The sequence below is a fragment of the Clupea harengus genome, unplaced genomic scaffold (assembly GCF_900700415.2).
Source record: "Clupea harengus unplaced genomic scaffold, Ch_v2.0.2, whole genome shotgun sequence".
Taxonomy (NCBI): domain Eukaryota; kingdom Metazoa; phylum Chordata; class Actinopteri; order Clupeiformes; family Clupeidae; genus Clupea; species Clupea harengus.
The window spans coordinates 140,441-162,438 of record NW_024879579.1 but is presented as its reverse complement, the minus strand read 5'-3'; the positions used below and the strand labels follow the sequence as shown (position 1 = coordinate 162,438).

Here is a 21,998-nt window from a genome sequence, read left to right as displayed (position 1 = left end):
GGAACTCTACCTGGAACTGGAAGTGATTTAGTCGTAGTCTTTCCAAGGTGTTCCACAGTACAGCTGATGTCTTGCTGTGAGCCCATGCCAGTACTGTTAACGTTAATCTGACTGATTCTGGAGTATTTGTTTTCATTTTCCTTTTTAACTGGAGGATACTGGACAACATCCAACACGTTTTCACCATTTTTGTCCCACCGGAAGGTTGCGGACTCCGGGAAAAATCCAGTGGCAATGCAAGCATATGTTACGAACCCATCAGAACCTGGCTCACATTGTGCCAAAGGAAACAGGGTCGGCTCAACTTGAGGAGCTATGGATAGAACAAGAAAACAATTGGATTCAACCAACACAAACTGAAACCTGTTAACGCACTTTAACAACTGTGTGAAATAGACAGGCAGGAGACAGAATATACTCACATTCATTATTTTATATTAATGAGTAGCCAAAGAGTACTGCATTGGCATATGTCTTCTTAAATGCAATTTATGTTATTAAGAACATTACAACTAAAATATTTCAAGAGGAGACCATTTGATAGATTCATATTTAAGACTGACTTTGTCAACAGGCCATATATATGCTTTAAGGATGTTTTAAGGATAGAATGCAATATCCTCCCATTAAGGTCCCTATAGAAAGGTCAAATTAAGTACCGCTTAAGTTGATAAATACACAGAACAAAAAATTAAAGATCCTGTGCATTTTTTTCAATACTCACAAAAAGCTTTTTCCAGTCAAATTCTGTGCATACTGTCGTATCTTTAGTCACAGTTTACTGCATTAAACATTTACCGATTTCCTAATCTCCTAAATCTATCAAAATTTCAGGATAGTATTTAAAATATAATTAGCCTGTTGTCCACTTTTTCTAGAGATAGTAAAACTCCATAATTAATATGGGGCAACATATGGTCGCGTCGATACCCTAGCCCACTTGCACATTACATTTACATCACATTTAGCCAAGTAGCAAAAAAAAAGTGCAGGAATGTAACTGCTGTAAGTGCAAGTTAAGTACTAGTAGAAGTGCACATTAATACTTCACTTTACTAAAGAAGTGCACATTAATACTTCACAACTATCGTTTTAAAGGAATGACCTAATACTTGATATGGTGGTATCCCAATACATGGCCAGAAACCTCTTTTCCGGGATAAGCATTCAGACCAAGTCGGATATTTATACAAGCTACTGGTTTCATTTTAACCGCTGTAAGTCACAGAGCTTTTCCCAACCTAGCTATCAACGCGGAAGGCCTGTTCAAGTGCAATAGGAACACAATTATTTGACCAGGTAATGATTCACATATTGTGCATTTTGTAATGGTCCAGAGATGCAGTAAAGGGTGAAGATAAATGGCTTAAATGCAGCAATAGCCTTTATTTCCCTTGCATGCACGTTAGAAGACAAAACATGACAACTAATAAAGCATAAATCCTCTCCTCAGCTACTTTATTACTTTTATTAACTCATCCATGTACCCTTTATCTGAATCACAACTTCCAAACCTACAGATTATCTGACGTAAGTATTGTTGTGCTGTGGTTAAACAACAAGAAAATACGAAACAAGGATAACCTCTTCTCAAAGTAGATCACTGAATTACGAAACGCTTACGACCGACAGATCAATTTTTTTAATTTGATGCAAATACTATCGAGTGCAATCACAAACCCAAATGAATAACTAATAGAAAACATATTTTCTCTTACCGTTTGAAACTGTCACCATTGTGCCTTTTCCCCAGTAGTCGAAAGCCCAGTCACAGTGACAAACACAACACTATACTCCGTACAGAAACTCGAAAAGGAGAAGGGGCCTATACCGGCCACAGTATACGACTAAACTTTCTAGATTACTTGACCATCTTCCAAATATTGCGACTCCTCTTTTTCACTCAGCGAAAGTTAATAACGAAAACACATTAACTGTAAGACTGAAATTCAGTCGTGCATACACTTACCGTTAGATACTGTCACTTGAGTCCCTTTACCCCAGTAGTCGAAATAGTCACAGTGGTTTGTCTCCTCAATGCCTCGGTCAAAAACGTGTACACCTTCCGCAGTAAGTCTTCATTTAGTACAGAGATGGAAGCCTAAATGTCAACAGTAGGCCTATATGATCACTCAAAAAATAAAGGAAATCAAGGAAACGTCACAATACAGAGGAACTTTGCAGGCAAAATGCCCTGAATGCACACAATAATAAAATCATTCTTCAATACTTCATACTTGTTGTGATCAGGTTTTGCTATGTAATGAGCGCGCATGCGCGAGTGTTGAGACTTGAGGATCTCCAAGGATATGCCTAGTAAATGGTCAACTTTATACATTGGTCCCCGGTCCATTCATTATTAATATGATTACTAGAAAGTACGACAACTGACGTAATTGCATCTTAATAAAATAATCAGCAGTGCAGCACGCCAGCATATATTTATTCAAACTCTCATTGTCATACCATATTAGCCTGTCGTATTGGAAATGTACCTGTGTTTCATTTTTTTTTAACATGCATCGTCTTTGAACAGACTGATGTAGCAGCCTTGAGGCAAGAATGGTTAGGGTGATGCTGTTCATGGTGCTGTTTATCGTACTGACCTTTCCCTGCTGAGGCTTTTGGCATGATAGCCTGCACACCGAATAGATCTAAACAGAACCCAGCACTGTTAAACATTTCCTGTGTAAACTACAGTCAGTTACTGGCAGCTATTGGTCAATAATATTGTGTAGATCTTTTGTTGTATTTTATCATTACAGTATTCACAGTGACAAGATGGCTGCTGAAATTACCAGAAGAAAGTCAACAGCAAGTCACTGGAGTACTTTATTCTTTTTGAATATACATTAGAAAAAAACAGCAGTATGTTACTGGCAGCTATTGGCCAGTACATGTTTGTAATGTTGTTTTAGAGTGATCTTCAGTTTAATATATCAAAGTTCCACTTAGACTGCTGTAATATATTGAAAGTCTGAAAATGATTAGACCTCCAACGATTAGACCTCCCTGTGGTTCTTTCCCAGACAGGGGAGACATTGGGCCAGGCCAAATGTTGGGGACTGGGGAGGGCTTGGCCAAAACAACTCTGGGGACCTACTCTGAGTTCCATCATTACCCATGGGAGTAAGTCAACACAGGAGTCATCATAGAGGCTGGCCATGAGAGCAGCTTTCATCAGCACACAGAAAAGATAAAAGACAGAAATCATATTTTGAGACCTGATGGTGAGATATGTAAAAAAGAAAGTCTTGGAACTCCTCCTGAAAACGTATATTTACCATTTTAATAATTAGTTGTGATACTATTATATGATGTACACAATACAACTCTGATCCCCTTCTTTCACTGATTCTAACTGACCTTTCACATTGACTTAGACGTATTCGCCTATTTTGATCCCTGCTACACCATACAGCAGATGAACTGTAGCTCTTTCAAAGAATTCTCATGAGTCTCTCAGGGTTGTTTTGCAGCCTGTTGGCAGCAGGTGTGGACACTTTCCAGGAAATCAGAAAGGGGAGGAAGGAGCTCAGTTGGGAGTTTTTCTGTCAAACTGAACAAACAGAAAAACCCTCTCGGATAAAAACTGCACAAATAATTATAATTGTCTCTTGAATGTTTTGTTTTTGCATATTTCATTTGCTTTTATAAAAACAAAAACGGTATGTTAACTTTCAACAACAAAATGTGAATATAACGCCACTTTACTGATCTGAACAGTGTAACAAAAACCTGTATTCACCAGGGCCAGATCTAGAAGTTTGTGCAAGATGGTCCCCAAGGAGCTGTCCGTGGTGCTGAGGATTTTGGCATGCAAAGTGGATAGATCTACATAAAAACTGGTCCATATGGTGTTGACTGTTCATTTTGGATAATATTGACATTAACATAGTTACATTTGTCCATGAGGCATGGGGACCATCATCCATCATCAGTTTTCACAATTATTACGATTAACCTGTTTAGCATATAGGTAAACAAATACCCTGGTGGAATCAGTTAACATAACAGGAGGTTTCCCTCTCACCTGTCCCATACATCCTGAAGTCAATTTACATTTAAAAGAGACGGCTGTGTCATTTTAATATTGTTATACACATCTGACAGGTAAGTCATGACAGATATTACTACGTCCCAAGCCCACAGTACAGGATTGCTTCACAGAAACACCTAGCCTGTAATGATCAGCTGCATCAACAACATCCCAGTCCCCAATCCAGTGATTGTTCACTAATCTGTCTGTCTCTCTGATCAATACACTATTTGTCATCGAGTCATCACTAACAAATATGTCTTGTCCTTACTCTTCAATTGTTTTCAAACTTTATTGTTACCCCTTTTCATTACATTACAATTATAATGTCTGTCAAATCTGTTAAATTTGAAAAGCTAAAAGTATACAGTTTAAAGAGTGAAGTGTGGAATTGGCAATAAGTGCGCTGTTCTGCAAAGTCAACAGTGAGCTTTTATTCAGAGAGTAGTTTTTGTAATGGGATGTATCACTGTGGCCCCAGCCCACACACTGACAAACTCAGTGACAAAAACTCCCTCCCACCTAAATTACAGTACACTGACATATCTGTGACACATCACAGGAACAGCACTGGCATATTTTCTACATCAGAATGACTGATTTAAGAGTATTGTAAATAAGTGTGAATTTAGGTGGCAATATAATATTCTTAATTGAAATCAACAGAAGTTGACCCATGACTAGAAACACTGTAAGTTCATGCTTTATTTCTGTGCCATCTGTATAGTTCTTCTTGTTGTAAGGTTATGGATCCTTACAAACATGTGTATTTATCTATTTTTTTCTACTTTGGTTCTTACAGTGCATCTATTCATTTCAAGTGTTTTTAGAGACGAACAAATACACTGCGTGTCGGGGACCTGTTCGTTCTAAAGATGACTCTAAAGATGATAAGTGTACTTTAAAACAAAACTATGTATTGGTTGTGTATTTTAAAGTATGTCAGTGTATGTTTTATTGGGCACTATATTTATATGCCATGAACACAATGGTGAGTCGCTCTCTCTTTCTGCAGGGATTTGTCCTTTTTGTGTCAAAGAGCATTTGATGATAATATTTACACACTTTGTTGTAGTCGTTTACCAGTTAATAGCTATAAACTCAGTGTATATTATATTTGCAAGTAGTGTCCTCTACGAAAAGATTTTTTTCATGGTATTTCTCACTGTGACCCTGACCATCACATTGATACATTCAGTTACAAAAACACTCTGCCTCCATCTCATTTGAAAAGGAACAGGAGTTCAGTATTTCACACAGTCATTACTACGTAGGACTGATTACCATCAATATCTGTCTAGATAACAACACAGTGATTTAAATAGTTTAAGCAATACAATGGTTTAAAAGTCCTCACCGAGTTGTCAAAAACATTTTCAGCTAAAATATTTCTCAATATGTTTGTAATGAATCCAATGTCAGCACAAACTCTAAATTCTGTGTTAGCTGATTCACCGTCATATCTGGCTAAGAAGCTGGGATTTATTCACCACATTCTCCTTTTGATATTCAGTTCACCTCATGCACATGCAGCTCTCCCAGTCACTTTCATCTGATGGAAATAAAATATTGTTTCCTCATCCACTTTCACTGACGTAGTGTCTGAGAGGTCATTCTTGCCCTTGCAGCACCTTGTGTCATTTAAATTGGGCTCACAACCACCATCAGAGCTATGGGCCATTTCCTAGATATGCACATATTGTATTCATTACTTAGGATTTTTCACTCAGCATCATTTTGATCAACCTTTCACTGTTATAATCACAGTAATAGTGGGAGTAGAAAATGGTGTGTAAGGTATTCATAGTTGCCATGGGAATCATCATAGTAGTCCAACAGTCAAAGACAGAAAAAAATCCCTTTCATGTGAAGTGTGAGTGTGCAAGCTAGTTGGAATATCATATAATACTATTTCTGTTGCAGATTGATTTTTCACAATGAAAATATAATGAATAAAATCACCCAAAATTCAACAAAAAACAGTAGTTAGTTTTTAGGGTAGAGAGTGAGAGTATTTTAGGCAGCCATTAACTGGGCAGAGGAAGGATGTTTGGAGACAGTTATAGGCTCTTCTCCATGAAAAGGCAGCTATTGTTTTGCTAAAACCACTTCCTTTCCACCATGACATGGACAGGAAATATATACTCGCTGACACTTACAGGTTCTCTCATGTTCACTTGATTGGTGTTGTTGCTCTATCTGTAGAATGTATTTCTGAGACACATGCTGCTCCGGAGAAGGAGTTTCATCTGTGTGTGAAGCGATACCATCACTCCTCTGGAAATGAATCATCCAATGGTAAGAGGCTGATCTGGCAGTGTAGGCATTGAAACAAAACAGATACTATTACAAAGTAAACTGGGTACATCAGTACGTTTATTTTTAGTTTGATTGGTGTTGCCTGACTGATGTTGAATTGATAGAACTCAGATGTGAGAAAACCACAACATGCTGAAGCCATTGTAAAGATCAGTGAAAAGTTAATCAGCAAATGCATGCATTATTTATTTGTATTATACCGCTCCTCAGTATGTTACAAAAAATTCAATTAACTTTAATGGGCCACCCCGACGTTTAGATGTCTGGGGTAATGTATAACCTGCTGGTCAGTATCGGAAAATAAATCCTGATGGGAGTGACAGGATACTTGTTGAAAGGGATTTTCACCAAATGGTGACAAAATCATTAAAAAGAGGTTACTCTAGACATCCTCTTTCCTTTCATGCCACATTGAAAACCACAGACCTTTGTCTTTGTGTTAAAATTATATCTCTTGAAGTCACTTATGGCTACGGTGGGATAAATGCTCAAAGCCTTGAAAAATAAAAAAAAATGGAAAAAGGAACTGATGATCCTATAAAGGGAAATATAAGCAATATATGTGATGCATACATATAATCATGATTGGCATTTCGATTATATGAAATGGGAATAATTTGCTTTCAATAGATATGATTATAAAGCTGTACACATGTGCGGTAGTTTGACTTTATTCATGGAGAGGTTATGCTGCGGTCGTTTCATCTGTTTTGGTAAATCTATTTGGACATAATGTGCACTCTTCTACACAGGCCTTGCTTTTCTTCAGTTGTTTTGTTCAGGCTAAATAGACATATGTATGTTTGACTCATTTGATTGGTTTTACACATAGACACATAGTTCTTTGCTAAACCAGAATTTTGTCAATTCCCACTGAGTTTCACAATATTTCTAATTCGACAGATCGTTTTGTAATGCAAAATAATGTTTTTAAGTGTTTTATGGTATAGAAAATCTTTTCCTGCTCGGTCTCAAACTCTGGCCAGTGGCCTCACAGACCCATAGGCTCTGACGTCATGTTAAACCAGTACACCTGCAACCTAACATTTGGCTATGAAGTACAGCATTGTCTCGTACTTCACATAGGCAGTGGGAAAACCACATCTTGTTTTTGTTCAGCAGTGTAGTTGTTTCTGTCACTGTGAATCACGAGCACAGTAGTACACAGCTGTGTCTTCAGGTCTCAGATTGCTCATGTGTAAAAACACTTGACTCTTGCTGTTGTCTCTGGTCGTTGTGAACCTTCCCTGGACAGCTTGTGAGTATATAGTCCCACTGCCGGAGGAAATATAAGACACCCAGTCCAGCCCTTTTCCAGCTGCTTGTCTGACCCAATTACATCAGGAGTGCTGCTAAAGCCAAAGTGCGTGCAGGTCAGTTTGTGGGAGTCTCCAGGTTTAAGAACCACGGACTCAGACTCACTCAGAGTCTGGCCTTATCCACCTGTAAGTAAACAGTATCAAAATTAGAAACAAATAAGATGATAACCACAGTAGTCTTAACACAGTACACTGAATCCATACAGCACTGCATTGGATATCTTTCTATAGCACCTACTGTCTGGGTAGACCAAAAACACAACAGTGCACCAAATGATCCTCAGCTCCATTCTACTGATGTAGTCTCCAAAACAGCCGTTGTATACAATTTAATTTGATGGTGAGAGTATATAAGATGGTGAAGTTGGGATGACTTTGCATAGACTGCCCACGTCATGCTGGCATGGAATAAGTGACGGAGTACTCCTCCCCTCTTTCCATTCCTCGCCAGAACTTAATTATTACACTCTTACACTGCCACCTATTGACATAATAGGGTATTACAGGAAAAGATGTGCGTACAAGATTTCTTGTAGAAACTTCAAGTTTATTCTTTATTTATTATATCTATCAAATCATAATAATTGCAACTTTTATGTTTACTACAAATGTATGTGCCCCATTAGAACCGCCTTATTTAGTACTGAGAATATGTTGGGGATCTCTTTGGGCTTTCAACACTTACTTATTAACTTTGGCTAGGCAACTTGCATAACCAGAATTTATTGGCATTTTTTTAATTTTTGAAGCATTCCTCTTTCTGGTGTCATTAAATAAACTGGCAATGTATGTGTTAAAATCATACTATTATAAATGTAAGAAAAGTAAAAATAAGAAAAATACAAAAGCAGTGGAGATGATATATTTTCATAACATATTATCTCAGTGTCTTCAGGCAATACTTTCAAATTCCTTGACTGTCACGCTGGTATGCAAATGACACTGCATTGTGAATGAGAGTTTGTGAATGCGGGGCCAGCCTAGCCAGTGTCAGTTAGGTTCAGCCAGTTTTCACCATGAGGTCTTTGTCGTCAGATCACTGTTCGCCAAAACCTCCAGACACAAAAACAGTTTCTTCCCCCTCGCCGTCTCACTACTGAACAGCTAACCCACTGTGGCACTGTGCAATAACCCTGGATCAATATAATAACCACTGTACAATTACTCCTGCAAAGTACACTGAGAGCCACTTTACCCGGAGTCAAATTCCTTGTTTGTGCAAACTTACTTGGCCAATAAAGCTGATTCTAATTCTGATTCAGATATAACTAAACTGTTCACAATGATGCCTGCAGGCCTTGTGGCAGGTGACAGGCTTTTTTCCTGTGCATCACCGTGGCCATTTGTGCCATTGGGATTCTAGACTATGACCACATGTGGATGTTTTAGCTTTCAGCTGTTTCATCCATAAGTGCATTTTAGAGGGGCCATTGGTCATGGAGGACTGACTGACTCTCCAGGTCTCTTCATCACTGGACCAGAGGTCAGAGATTGGCCATAAACAACTGAAAAAACAAACCATGACTGATTAAACAAATATCAAATATCTCTGTCAGCACAAAATCTTCTGGACATGGTTACCACTAAAGCAGGCTGTTATCAAGATTACTCGCATCATGTTCATGTCTCTGCTTTGTTGTGAAGTCAGTATCTGTCAGTAGAGTCGATGGACCAATGTTATATCACCACAGAGAGAAATGTGTGTTTTGCATAACCTCCTCTGCTTTTCAAACTTGGCTTGCTAGAGCCAGGAACAGGAGGAGAACCTGGTTGTCTGCTTGTAAAATGCAATTCTCTCCACCAACATTTATCTGACATTACTGAAATACACAAAATACAGATAAATACAGACATAGCGCAGGCCAAACACATCACTTCCATATGCGCACACAAAAAAATTAATTCCAATTATTCGGTTATTGAAGACATTTTCCCTTGTACATTGAAATGTCATTGCTTTAGAATAGTGAATAGCTTCTGATAATATGATATAGCACTTAACCTTCAGGTTACCACACTCGTCCTAAAGGCTTAATGTTTACATGGGAAAATATTAAGACCTTTGGTTGTGGGAAAGAGGGGCTGTGAAATTTAACTTGAGGGTTCAGGACAAGAGTTATGGAAAAGTGAGGTAGAGAATATTTGAACATTTGAATGTTATACTGTATGCTGTGTGAAAACGAATGAGCATTTTAATTTTCACAAATTGCAAAATTGATTGAAAACCATTAAAAACACCAAACACACTAAGCACTCTGTCCATTTTGAACAGGATCGAAGGGGAAGGCTGGTGGGAGAGTAAAGAGGAAAGACAGAAATGCTGATATTTAACAGCAAGAGAGGAACCGTGACCACCCAATGACTAATATCCATATACACCTGGAACATTGTCACTGTTAGCCATTCAAAATACCCATATTCTACAACTGACCTACCAACTGTATCTATGGTCTATTGCCTATAGTCTATTTGTCATTTATATCCAGTTATTAGATCCACTGAGTGTTTCCCTGTCTTGTGTCTCTTGAGACATAAATGAATGTTATACTGTTATAGCAGGTGCCTGAAGCAGAAGCTCTGTTGTCTCTCTGTCATGAAGGGTTTTTGTGTGGCTGGTTGTTTTGGTTTAACCACTGTGACTCTCTAGCACAGTAATAGACTGCAGTGTCCTCAGACTTCAACTGGGTCATATGCAGGTAGAAATTAGAGCTGTCCTTGGATGCAGTGAATCTGCCTTGGACTGTCTGGGCTGTGTTCTTGTTACTGTCAGAATAGTAGTACATGAGCCATTCCAGTCCTTTCCCTGGAGCTTGGCGGACCCAGTTCATGTAAGTACCACTCACACTAAATCCACTGCAGGCACAAGTCAGTTTGAGAGTTCCTCCTGGAGTCTCCATCACTGGCTGCTGTGACTGTGTGAGCACAATCTGACCTCTGACCACTGAAAAATAGGAGTAAAGATAACAAGTCATAAATAAATTACTCCACAGACACATTTCAGCTGGACTGAACACTAAATTCTAATATCATTCACTCACAGGGTGCAGATTTTAACAGTATCATCAACAGGACTACAGGCAGCATGGCTGGTACTGGAGTGGAACAGGGAGGATCTAAATCAAACCTGCTCTTCTCTACCTCTGTGTGGAAATAGCTGACTGTCTGACTGCATCAGTTTAAATAGGCAAACATTCAGCACCATCTTTGCATGTATGCACACAGCTGGTCATGTCACTGGTATAAAAGCAAGGACCTGTTCAGCTGTAAGCGTATTCATGCAAATATTCCTTAATATGACCTATATTATGCTTAAGGTGGAAACAAATAAACGTTTAAAATAACAACATTTATCCTTGGCATCCATACACTCAACATATCATATAGTATTTAGTGTGTTCATACATAATGGTCTTCTGTACTGTAATTATTCTGCCCTCCTGTTTCAAGATCAATCTGACATGACCAAAAGTCTAAGAAGTTCATGAACTTGTTTAAGCCAGTGGCAGACCCTAAAATATTGCTTGAGAAAAGTTGAGAACATTTTCAGCCATACCCTTTTAAATGAAATATTTGTATTTTTTCTGTGCGTGTTGGTGAGTAAGTCAGCCTTTCTATCAGTGTGCTTTCTTAATGCAACGCCATGGGTACTGGTGCAGTCGTTTTTTTTATCTGAACATCGGTAATGCACAGTTGTGAATCCAGCCTGTAGATTCTGGCCCTGGAGACCTATTGTGTTACTGGAGGTGTCTCTGGAGAAGCTGAACTTATGTGTCCCCATCATAGTCTATGCCTGATATCCACTCCAGTGCTTTTCCTGCTGGCTTTTCCTGCTGACTGTCCAGTGTGTAGGAGAACATCAGCTTGTCATTGAATACCCAGCCACTTTACAGGAGAGACTCAAAGTCTGACCAGGCTGTCATCATGGAACTCGGTTGAGTAAGAACAACAGCACTGCACACACCTGTAAAAGACACATGTAGAAATATAAACATTCAGAATGCACACACTGAATTCAGAATTTGAACTGGTGGGGCTGAGTTGCTCCTCTCTGCTGTACTAGTCTCTACAATAGTTGAGATGCAAAGCCATGGTTGAAATGGGGAAGAGGGCGTTTGCAGTTTGCATACGACAAGCAACGAGGAGAGACCTAGAAAGAATTAAAAAAATATATACTAACTGATTACTCACAGCCTAGAACTAAAATTGTGCGGTCACAAACACAGAGCATTTCTGGTATGTGGAGGTTTAGATTTGTTGGCCGTATTTAATCTGATTTTTGTTTGTTTGTTTGATGGACATTTGGCAAATATGACTCTGAGGAAATTGTCTCTCTCAGAAATATTTTTACCTCTGTCCTTAAGAATTAGCAAAGTCTTTTAGTAAATGCCATGCTCTACGTTCCTTCACCTGCCCTCCTTTTTAACTCACTGGTTGGATCTCTGATGTGAGAGTGAACACTGCCCCCTGCTGTTTCTGTTCTACACTGACAACCTCCGCAATGCAATGGACTAAGACAAAGTAGCTAACTGAAGATGGTCATGATCAGAGTGCAATTTCATTTAAGACACATAGGAGCTCCATGTACTTTAAGGGACATGTAACCTGGCCTAAAGGTAGAAATAGTCCTGCCAAAGATAAAATGCTTCCCACATCCAGATATTAGAGCCCTACTGGTCCAGGAGCCCAAGCCCTTCTGCACATGGATAGACTGTCCAGTATAGGTCGCCCCTACAGCCTTAATGGTGGCCAACATGTGTGAGGGGTTTTAGTATCTCATGACACTCTACATGTTTTAACATAACATGATGAAATTATATACCGTTGTTGAGCAGGTCACTGAAGATAAATATTAATTTGAATATATATAATAACTGAAATACTAAGTTGGTGGGTGTTCAGTTAGGTAGGGTGACAGTTAATCTTGTCAAACTAATACAATGAAAATGTTGACAACAACAAATATCCAGCAATGGCGCTGCTTAACAACCAGTCTCAAGTAGTCGTTCCAACCACCCAACTTTGTGACCATCTTTGCAATTGATCATTGGAACTATGCTTTTGAGAGGCACACAGTCGCTGAACGACGGTTGTAATGTCCAAGGATGCAATGGTGGTTAGACAACGACAGGTCAGAGAGTTCAGGGGTCAGAGACTCACAATGCGGCAGCCTTACCTGATTTGCATTTGTGAATTCTTAAACTGCACCCATATGATGAAACAGTTAGAGAACTGCATACAGTAGCTTCATCATTGTAAGTGGTGCTGAGAGAGTATTGATGTGCATTACCAGATAAAAAATCACAACTGGGGCCTGAAGGAATCAGAATTTAAAAATTAGTTAATAATGATATACCTTAGTCAATAATTCAATGCATCTTACATCTAGTTGTAATTGTGCTTTTATTTGGACTTAGGTTAGAATGTAAGCATTTCTGGTTGAATATTCTGTTAAGAGAGAGAGATGTCCTGAGGTGTTAAAGGTTTCAGCAAATAGCTCAGAGACTTGTGTCTCTGAGGCCTCATGAATAGGGTGCCACCCCTTGTACTCAGAGGGCATATAACTGAAATGTTGCCATGGCTAATTTAGCAGATTCTTAGGTTGAGCTCTGTAGGAGTGAAACGTCTGTGTCTCTCCCTTGGTGGCCATCATTGTGATCATTCCTGGACTGATCATATCTAAGACTGGGTCTCCAAATATATGGTGTAAAATAATTACCATCAGGCCTTTTAGCTTTTGCAAGCATTTGCCAGAGTTTGTTCTGTTAAATGGTCCGAATTTGACCTGATGGCTGGAGAGAAAGCTCTATAGTTGAATTATATCTTACAGACATTGTAGATCCCCTTTCCCCTTGAGAGAAAATATTGTATTCAGGTATATTAACATCTAAGTCCCCTATGTAGTGACAGATTCCAGAGTTGTTAGTGTACAGGTCTGCAGACCCTTGTGTGACTGTGTGTCTCGAGCGCAGTAATAAACAGCTGTGTCCTCAGCTTTCAGGCTTTTCACTTGTAAGTGCAGTGTGTTGCTGTCTTTGGTGATGGAGAATTGGCCCTGGAGAGACTGGGCAAATGTTGTGCCAGTGCCATAATTAATATACCCAATCCACTCCAGTCCCTTTCCTGGTTTCTGACGGATCCAGTGCATCCAGTAGCTGCTCATGGAGAGTCCAGACACAGAGCAGGACAGAGTGACTGACTCTCCAGGTCTCTTCACCACTGGACCAGAGGAGGTCAGAGACTGGCCATAAACAACTGAAAGACAAAATAAAAACATATAAATGAAATGACCACCAGTCTTCTGAACCCTTTAGCGTTTCAGGAGGGAGAGGATGATAATACTCACATGAAAAGAAAGTCAGAACAATGCCACCACCTAAAAGCATCATTGCTTCTGTAAATGTGTTTACAATGAAAAGACTGAAGATATTGAGATGATGACTCGACAATATGAATTAAGAGACTATCCTCCAACTAATAGCTATTTATAAGCCATAATCTGTGCAGTAGGGAGTCGCCTTGTTCACTGATGCAAACAGATATTTACATCTTTAGGATTTAATAAGGGGAAATAATGTCTGCACTGTCTGTCACAACGGGACTGTGAAAGGTGTAAATGTACCCACTCCTCAAACCTCTTATCATATAGATGTCAGTGTTCTCACAACTCTCATTTTCCTAGCATGATGTGCTACTGAAAGCCCCAGTGCATTAACATCTAAGTAGCAGTTCAATGTTCCAGTTCTGCATGCTCTTTGCTATTCTTGTTGCTAGATAGTTGATGTTTATGTAGCTTAGGCATTTAGTGGGTGTTGTATCCAAAATGACTTACAGTATTTTACATCTATACATTTAGTGGGTGTTGTATCCAAAATGACTTACAGTATTGTACATCTATACATTTAATGGGTGCTGTATCCAAAATGACTTACAGTATTGTACATCTATACATTTAATGGGTGCTGTATCCAAAATGACTTACAGTATTGTACATCTATACATTTAGTGGGTGCTGTATCCAAAATGACTTACAGTATTGTACATGTATACATTTCTAGCAGGATGTGTGCTTCATGGGTATCACACCCATGACATTGCTGTACCAGTTGAACCACAGGAACACTGCACCATCAGATAAGATGTTAAATAGGTTTTACACAATCTCTACCTACACAGAAAAGATAAAGAGCACTTAAAATGGGTATTTCATGCATATTGTTTTAACAAACAAAAAATACAAAAAGGCAACACCTTATTGCTTTATATACTGTATACCATGTGCATTTTAATTATTTATTTTAATTAAAATAGAAATAAAAAAAATAGGAAAATAGATCTCTGGAATGTAAAAGTAGAATGTTATTTCTTGTACTGCACTGTAAAATTTGATAAGTTGATCTTACTTAAAGGAATCAAGGAAACCGGTTGCCTTGAACAAGTTAAGTTAATTTAACTAGAATTTTCAAGTTAGGTTTACTGTATGTCTACTATTTATGTTTACTTAAAAAAAAAAAGTTGTGTTAACTCAATTTATTTGAGTTAATCATACATTAAAATGTAAGTAAATATTAGTTTTAATTTCTAAGTGTTAGCTACTCATACAACCCAAGTTAATGTGACTTCACTAAATAGTCCTGTTTACTTAAAGGAATTAAGGAAACTGATTGCCTTAGAAAAATTAAGTAAACACAACAAAGAATAATCAGTCAGCCGTATTACTTTTTATTTTCTCATGGCAAAACAAAACATTCACTCTTAAGACGACATTAATTGTGACACATACTGTAAACTGGCCATTCTGGCTTGATATATATTACATGAAAGTACAACAATTCAGTGTGTTCAAGCAACTCAAAACCTGCAAAAGGGCATTTTTCAAAATTGTGGAAGCACATATATACAATTTTGGCAAACAAAAACATTCACTCTTAAGGCGACATTAATTGTGACACATAACTGGCCATTCTGGCTTAATATATATTACGTGAAAGTACAACAATTCAGTGTGTTCAAGCAACTCAAAACAACCTGCAAAAGGGCATTTTTCAAAATTGTGGAAGCACATATCTACAATTTTGGCAAACAAAACATTCACTCTTAAGGCGACATTAATTGTGACACATAACTGGCCATTCTGGCTTAATATATATTACGTGAAAGTACAATTCAGTGTGTTCAAGCAACTCAAAACAACCTGCAAAAGGGCATTTTTCAAAATTGTGGAAGCACATATATACAATATTGGCAAACAAAACATTCACTCTTGACCCGACATTAATTGTGACACATAACTGGCCATTCTGGCTTAATATATTGTGTGAAAGTACAACAATTCAGTGTGTTCAAGCAACTCAGAACAACCTACTGCAAAAGGGCATTTTTTAAGCTCTGGAGTTTTGGCCTAAGGTTCCCTACACCCAGATCCAGCATGACCCTCTGAATGAAGTCAAAAGTGTTCTTCAATCTTCTGGGATAGTCCAAATGAAGGTTGTAGATAAGTCCAAAAGTCAAGCAAATAGCTTCAGTATGATTTTGAAGGTCATCCATTACGATGTTACCTTCCAGTATGATAGCAATGCTGGATGGCTCAAGGTGCAGGGCATTTTGACTTGGCTGTGGGCTGTCTTCGGGTATGACGGTTAATACCCCAACAGGAATCTCTGTGAAATCCGTGATGGAATCTGAATCCTGCAGACAAAAGGAAGGTTATAAATAGGAGTTTATCCTTGCTGTTGAAAAGGCCTTCATGACTTAACTGTGTAAAAACATGATATGATTTTATGTAATACTTACAAAACAAACTTTGAAAAAATCACTCCCATCATCCCCAAGAAAAACTGCAAGACAGCGTAGGACAGCTGTCCGCCTTGCCACAACATCATGGGTCTGCAAATGAGGGGAAAACCAATCAAGAAAAGGAACTGAAAACAATTATTAGGGAAAAACACATGGGCACTGATAATATATAGATAGCTTTGTTATCAACAAATCCCATTACCAAAAAAAAGTAATTTGATGTGCTTAATAGTTGGTGTTTTAGTGTCTTGTTTAGCTTGCTTGTCTTTGCCATTGGGCCTATTGTTTTCCAAAGATTTTTTTAAAAAGAGGAAACATATTACACAGCACAACAACTAATTAATATGCTTTCAATAGTTTTAAAGTTCATGTTTGGAATGTGTTGATGATGATGACATAGAAAATACAACAAACCTTAAAGGTAAAGTTTTTTCAGAAAGACTTCTGATAAAGAGGGAACTGGGCCGCCATCGTAAAAAGTAAAGACTTTCACCATTCTTAAAATTGCTTACCTTCATTTCAGCTTGAGTAAGGAGTTCTGCAAGTGTCCTGCCAATAACACCCTTCTTGGACTTAAAGATCTCAAGAAATCGAGGGATGTGACGGTCCAAGGACTCAAAAAAGTCCCGTTCAAGATCTTTACTTGCCACCCTAGTGAACTCTGCAAAAACCTTTAAGAAGAAAACACAAAACAAACACAGCAATACATTGAGATAACCACAATATTTTGATAGAGACAACATGCTTGTTTATCTGATCTGTATGTTTTATTTGACCAAAATTTAATATTTATTAATATACCTGCTGTTTTCTGAAAAGCGCTGGCCAGCGTTCCACAGGAGGCTGCTCTTCGACGATTTCTTTGCGTCTCAGTGAGAAGGTCTGGTTCATCAGCTGATTCACAAGTGCTGCATTTGGTGTCCTTTTCTTCATTTCATCTTCTAGCAACTGTCTGTTGTTTTCCAATGCGGATGCATCCTGGCCCGGTGGAAAATTGGGCAGGAAGTTTGTCTCACTCCTCGTTGGTTTTTTTAGGCTTTTTGCAGGTGGTTCGCCATCTGGATTCTGCCGTGTTCTTTTGTTACCATTGACTGACACATCAGCCATTCCACACCTGCGAAGCTTGGAACGGAGATTTCCCATCTTAAATTTTAAACTATTCTTCCACCCGTGGCATCCTGTGCTTGACCCTGGCTCAGCAAGGCAAGGGTGCTTAGCAATGAGTCCTTTAGCAACTTCAGTAAATTGTTCATCTTGCGGATAAGCAGAATACTTGTACATCTCCTCAGCAAGCTTCTGCAGAATGTCATGTTTCATGTCACGTGACACTGACATGCGTTTACCATCTCTCAAGTAAATTAGGTTTCCCTGTCTCAGTCTATATTCTATATCAACAGAGAAATAAGGCACATAAAATGAAGAAGGCCACTGTTTTACGTAATGTCTCTTCTGTGTGAGTCAGTATTTCTGTGTCAGATGAACTGACTGAAGACAATGTACTGGCTGAGGACAATGTGGGAACGACATTTTCCAGGGAGATTATCTTCAGGGTGGCTCTATTAGGCAATTCACTTACATCTGTGAGATTGCAAAAAGCATTGAAATCTGGATCTTCATAGTGAAGCATGAAGTCGAACTGCAGATACAGTATATTTTTCAATTCAATTTTAAGTTCTTCCAAATTTTGAGGTCTTTCTTGGAGAGTCACTTTTCGGATGTCATTTTCATGAACTATAACCCTCAGTAGCTGGGACTGCTCCATGGTTCTGAGAGAATAAAAATAAATGACATTAGCACAAAATATAGTGATTCAGAGTAACAAACGGTTTGCCCTTCACCCTGTAAACAGACAAGGGAAAGACATCATTCAAGTCTTTCAGTTCAGTTACAAGCAAACTTGCACTACTTTTGCAGACTTCATAAGATCTAAGGTGTTCGTGATACCATGCAGCCATCTGTCTACAAATAAACAAAACACCAGTATTCACAACCAAAATCTTCTCAATCTGCCTGAATTCTGGAAGGCCTGCACATGAGTCTGCAGATACCAACATGTTAGTTGCATACTTAATACCATCTATAGTGGCAGATGTTGCTGCAAGGACTGTGTTTTGGGGTGCACATCTTACAAGCAAATGCTGCTGCACACTGTCTGGAAAGGAAGAAATCATGACACTCTTAACTTTGCCCAGTTCCAATGCTGGTTTAAAAAATGAAGCAGAATCCAAATTGTAAGCCATCATCTTCTGATGTCTATTGGCCAACATCAATGGGACATTTTTGAAATTGTGGGCTTCACGAATCACCCTTTTGAAGAATTTGTGTTTCCCTTCAAACCTCATCGTCCATACATCCACAAGTGGTCCAAAGACTTGGATCAGATGAGGATAATGTTCCATATAGTGATGCTTTGGACGAAGCCTGTAGTTTGGAAATGCCCTCAGAAGAAAAGCCCTATGTTCTGACAACTTAAAATCCAGATAATGGAGTGTCTCCTCAGTAAACCTAGTACATAAGACCAATTCTAGCACATCTTTCAAGCACAGTATAACCTCCCATGACTCTTCTCCTTCTGGGACATAATGACCAATCAGCAGGGGGAGCATTCTGAGCAGGCTCCAATTTTCATGGCCATTTCCTCCAATGGTCCCATTGGCATGAAATGTTTTAGAAATAATTTGAGGCTTGTTTGTTTTGTCAGAATGTGTGTAGGGAAATTTTGTTATGGCACTATTAAGCATCTCAAGAGTGAAGAACTTTTTTGTAATCATTTCCTTAATGCAAAGACACAACTCAGAGGGAATGACACCTTCAAGTAAATCATGAAGAATGTCAGGGGGAAACCCATCAACAGCATGAAAATGCTGCAAGTTATCACTCAGAGGACAGCTCCCTTTCACACCATAATGTTTTGCCAACTGAGTATTCTGCTTGACTTCCTGAACATGGCGGTCATGGTCTTGTTTTATTCTTAAGCTAAAGTAACCAGACCCGACTTCATTATCTTGTATGTCCTTTCGTGAAGCCATGCAAAAGCGGCAAACCTTATCAACAATAAAACATTCGTAGAAACCTGCCAATGAATGAGCAGCCAAGTTGTCTGCTGCAACATATAAAATGGTTCCCTTGACACTCAATCCCAATTTCTCCACATATACACCATGCTTCTCAAGAAGTGCTAGATCTTGAAGCAATGGACGAAGGACTTCAGAGTACCCACATTCTTTAACTGTGTTTACCTTACAAAGAAGGGCCAACTGAATTGAATTGAGGGAAGATCGAAATTTGGGGGGAAGATTTCCAACTACCCAATACACAGCACAAATTTTGTGTTTCTTTTTAGAGGTGCCAAGAGGGTTAGCAACTTCAAAGTCATCAATGTAAAGACCCAGGGCAATACTGAAACTTTCTTCCATCAACAAGGTATTTTCTTTGAAATGTGAACCATCCCTGAAACTATTGTATCCTTGTGAATCACTGCTATCAACACTTGTCCAATATGTCATCTCTGTTTAACAAAGCCTGCAGCATTTTAAGGACAGGTATGTAGACAACCGATTGCTTGTCACCTATACTGAACTCTACAGGTTCCACAATTTTAAATGCATCTAACATGTAGGAGACTCTTTTGCATGAAGTGGAGAGGGAACCTCCTTTCTGAGTATGCTTCACAATTACATTGTTTTCCGAGACTGCATTTACTATTTCTGTAACTACAGACATGTCAGCATCAGGATAGTGGTTCAAGAGTATTCTCTTAATAGCAACAAAAAGCAAAGGCTTTGACAGGTCCATTATCTGGTTTATTTGCTGTATTACATCTTGCAACGCACTCTCTGATATATGAAGTATTGTCCGCATTCTAAGGAGAAGGGCTGCCAAATTATGCTTAAGCTGCCACTGCAAGCCATCAATATTGTCATCATCAAAATCTTCCTCCGTAAAATCATCTGTTTCTGTTTGTCTTTCATTTTCAATTTCTACAAATTCCACCACCTTTTCAGTGTGTACTAAGACTCCTGGTTTAAATTGCAATGTGCTGTGTATCTGTCTGCTATCGTGGCTCCTGCTCTTGTGGGCATTAAATGTGGTATAGACACTTGTTTCAAAATGACAATCCCGGTAGGGGCACTGGACCTTTTGGCGCATCCGAAGGTGCGTGCGTAAATGTGAAAAAAAATCTTTTTCTGTGCATGTCTCTTCAAAGTCACAAAATTGACAGTGGAACACATTGTTTGTGTCATCGCTAGAATTGTCATTGATCTGGGAATGCACTGTCGACAGATGTACCTTCAGTGCATTAAAATTCTTAAATGTGCAGAAGCACTCTTTATGAAGACACGGTAATGGGGATGTTCTGGTGTAACCACCATGTTTCAACCTATAGTGTTTCAGAAGCTGTCCTCTTTTGTCACATGCAAAGAAGCAAAACTTACATGTCCACTGCATAAGTGCTCTTTATCTTTAACCTGCAAAAAAAGAAGGAGGTCTCAAAAGTCCACTCAAAGCCATTTATTTTTTAAAGACAAACTTTCATTGCTCACATATGAGATTACGTGTTGAAAGCGAAATATTTCAATTTTAGAGGCAACGCATGCGTCAGCCAATCAAATTGTTTTTCATGCATAACTGACAGCACAGGCGCTAGCCAATCAGATCGCGTTCATGCTCACGGCCAAAACGCGCGAATATAAAAAAAAAAAGGCAGACCAAACTTGGTAGATGGTCGTATTTGTTAGACTTTTTTTTGCTTAGATTTTTTAAAAGTTACCGAGAAATAGACACTGTACAATGTAAAAAAAAACGTTATTGTAACTGAAAAATATGTCTGATAGGTGGCTAAGACACGTCGCAAATCCTATCTAATGTTAACATGCTACTACTCGGTAAACTGCTTGCTAGCTGCGTGATTGGTTTGTTGACCTGTCAATCTCACTATAACGTCTCCGTTATCAACACAACCTCATGCGCCAGACTCCTCCTCCCTCAACCGTTGATCAAGGCATCCCTCCCAACACATGTAGTATGAGCTAGCCGTTAGCCTGCATGACATGCTCGCCTGCCATTAGAAATGTATTCATAAATATATATACGCGCATCAAGCATCCAAAGTCTATTAAGAATGATTATCACGAAAAGTTCAATTGACTTTTTTCATCAGTCACAAAGCTATTGCTATCACTTTCAAACCGTTTTCCATAATGCCCTAAAATCATGTCTCTGATGTAAGGTTGTGGTGAGCACATGGAGTCCAATTTTAAACGGAGTTGAGTGTTAGCCTGCATGACGTGCCATAAATATATATATACGCGAATTAAATTACTACCACCAACTTGGGTTAATAAAAAAAACAGGTCAAGACATTTGGGGGGCGGGGGCGATTAAATGATGTTTTAGGAGGTCTTTACATCATGTGCAGGCTATGTTCTTCTGTGGCTAACTTTGACTATAAGCAAGCTAACATCAGTTAATTTCTGCATTAGCCTGTCTTAGTTTTAACTTAATTACCGGGTGTTACCGCTATAAAC

The 21,998-nt window shown here is 38.7% G+C and overlaps 1 gene segment (V, D, J or C); it reads right to left on the bottom strand.

Moving 5' to 3' along the window:
* Nucleotides 1-14,060, bottom strand: part of LOC122129030 — a 14,534-nt gene extending 474 nt beyond the window's left edge. The window contains 4 exon segments of the V gene segment in view: nt 11-313; nt 1,719-1,772; nt 13,639-13,929; nt 14,021-14,060. Coding sequence covers nt 11-313; nt 1,719-1,772; nt 13,639-13,929; nt 14,021-14,060 — 688 coding nt within the window.
* Nucleotides 14,061-21,998: the final 7,938 nt, after the last annotated feature.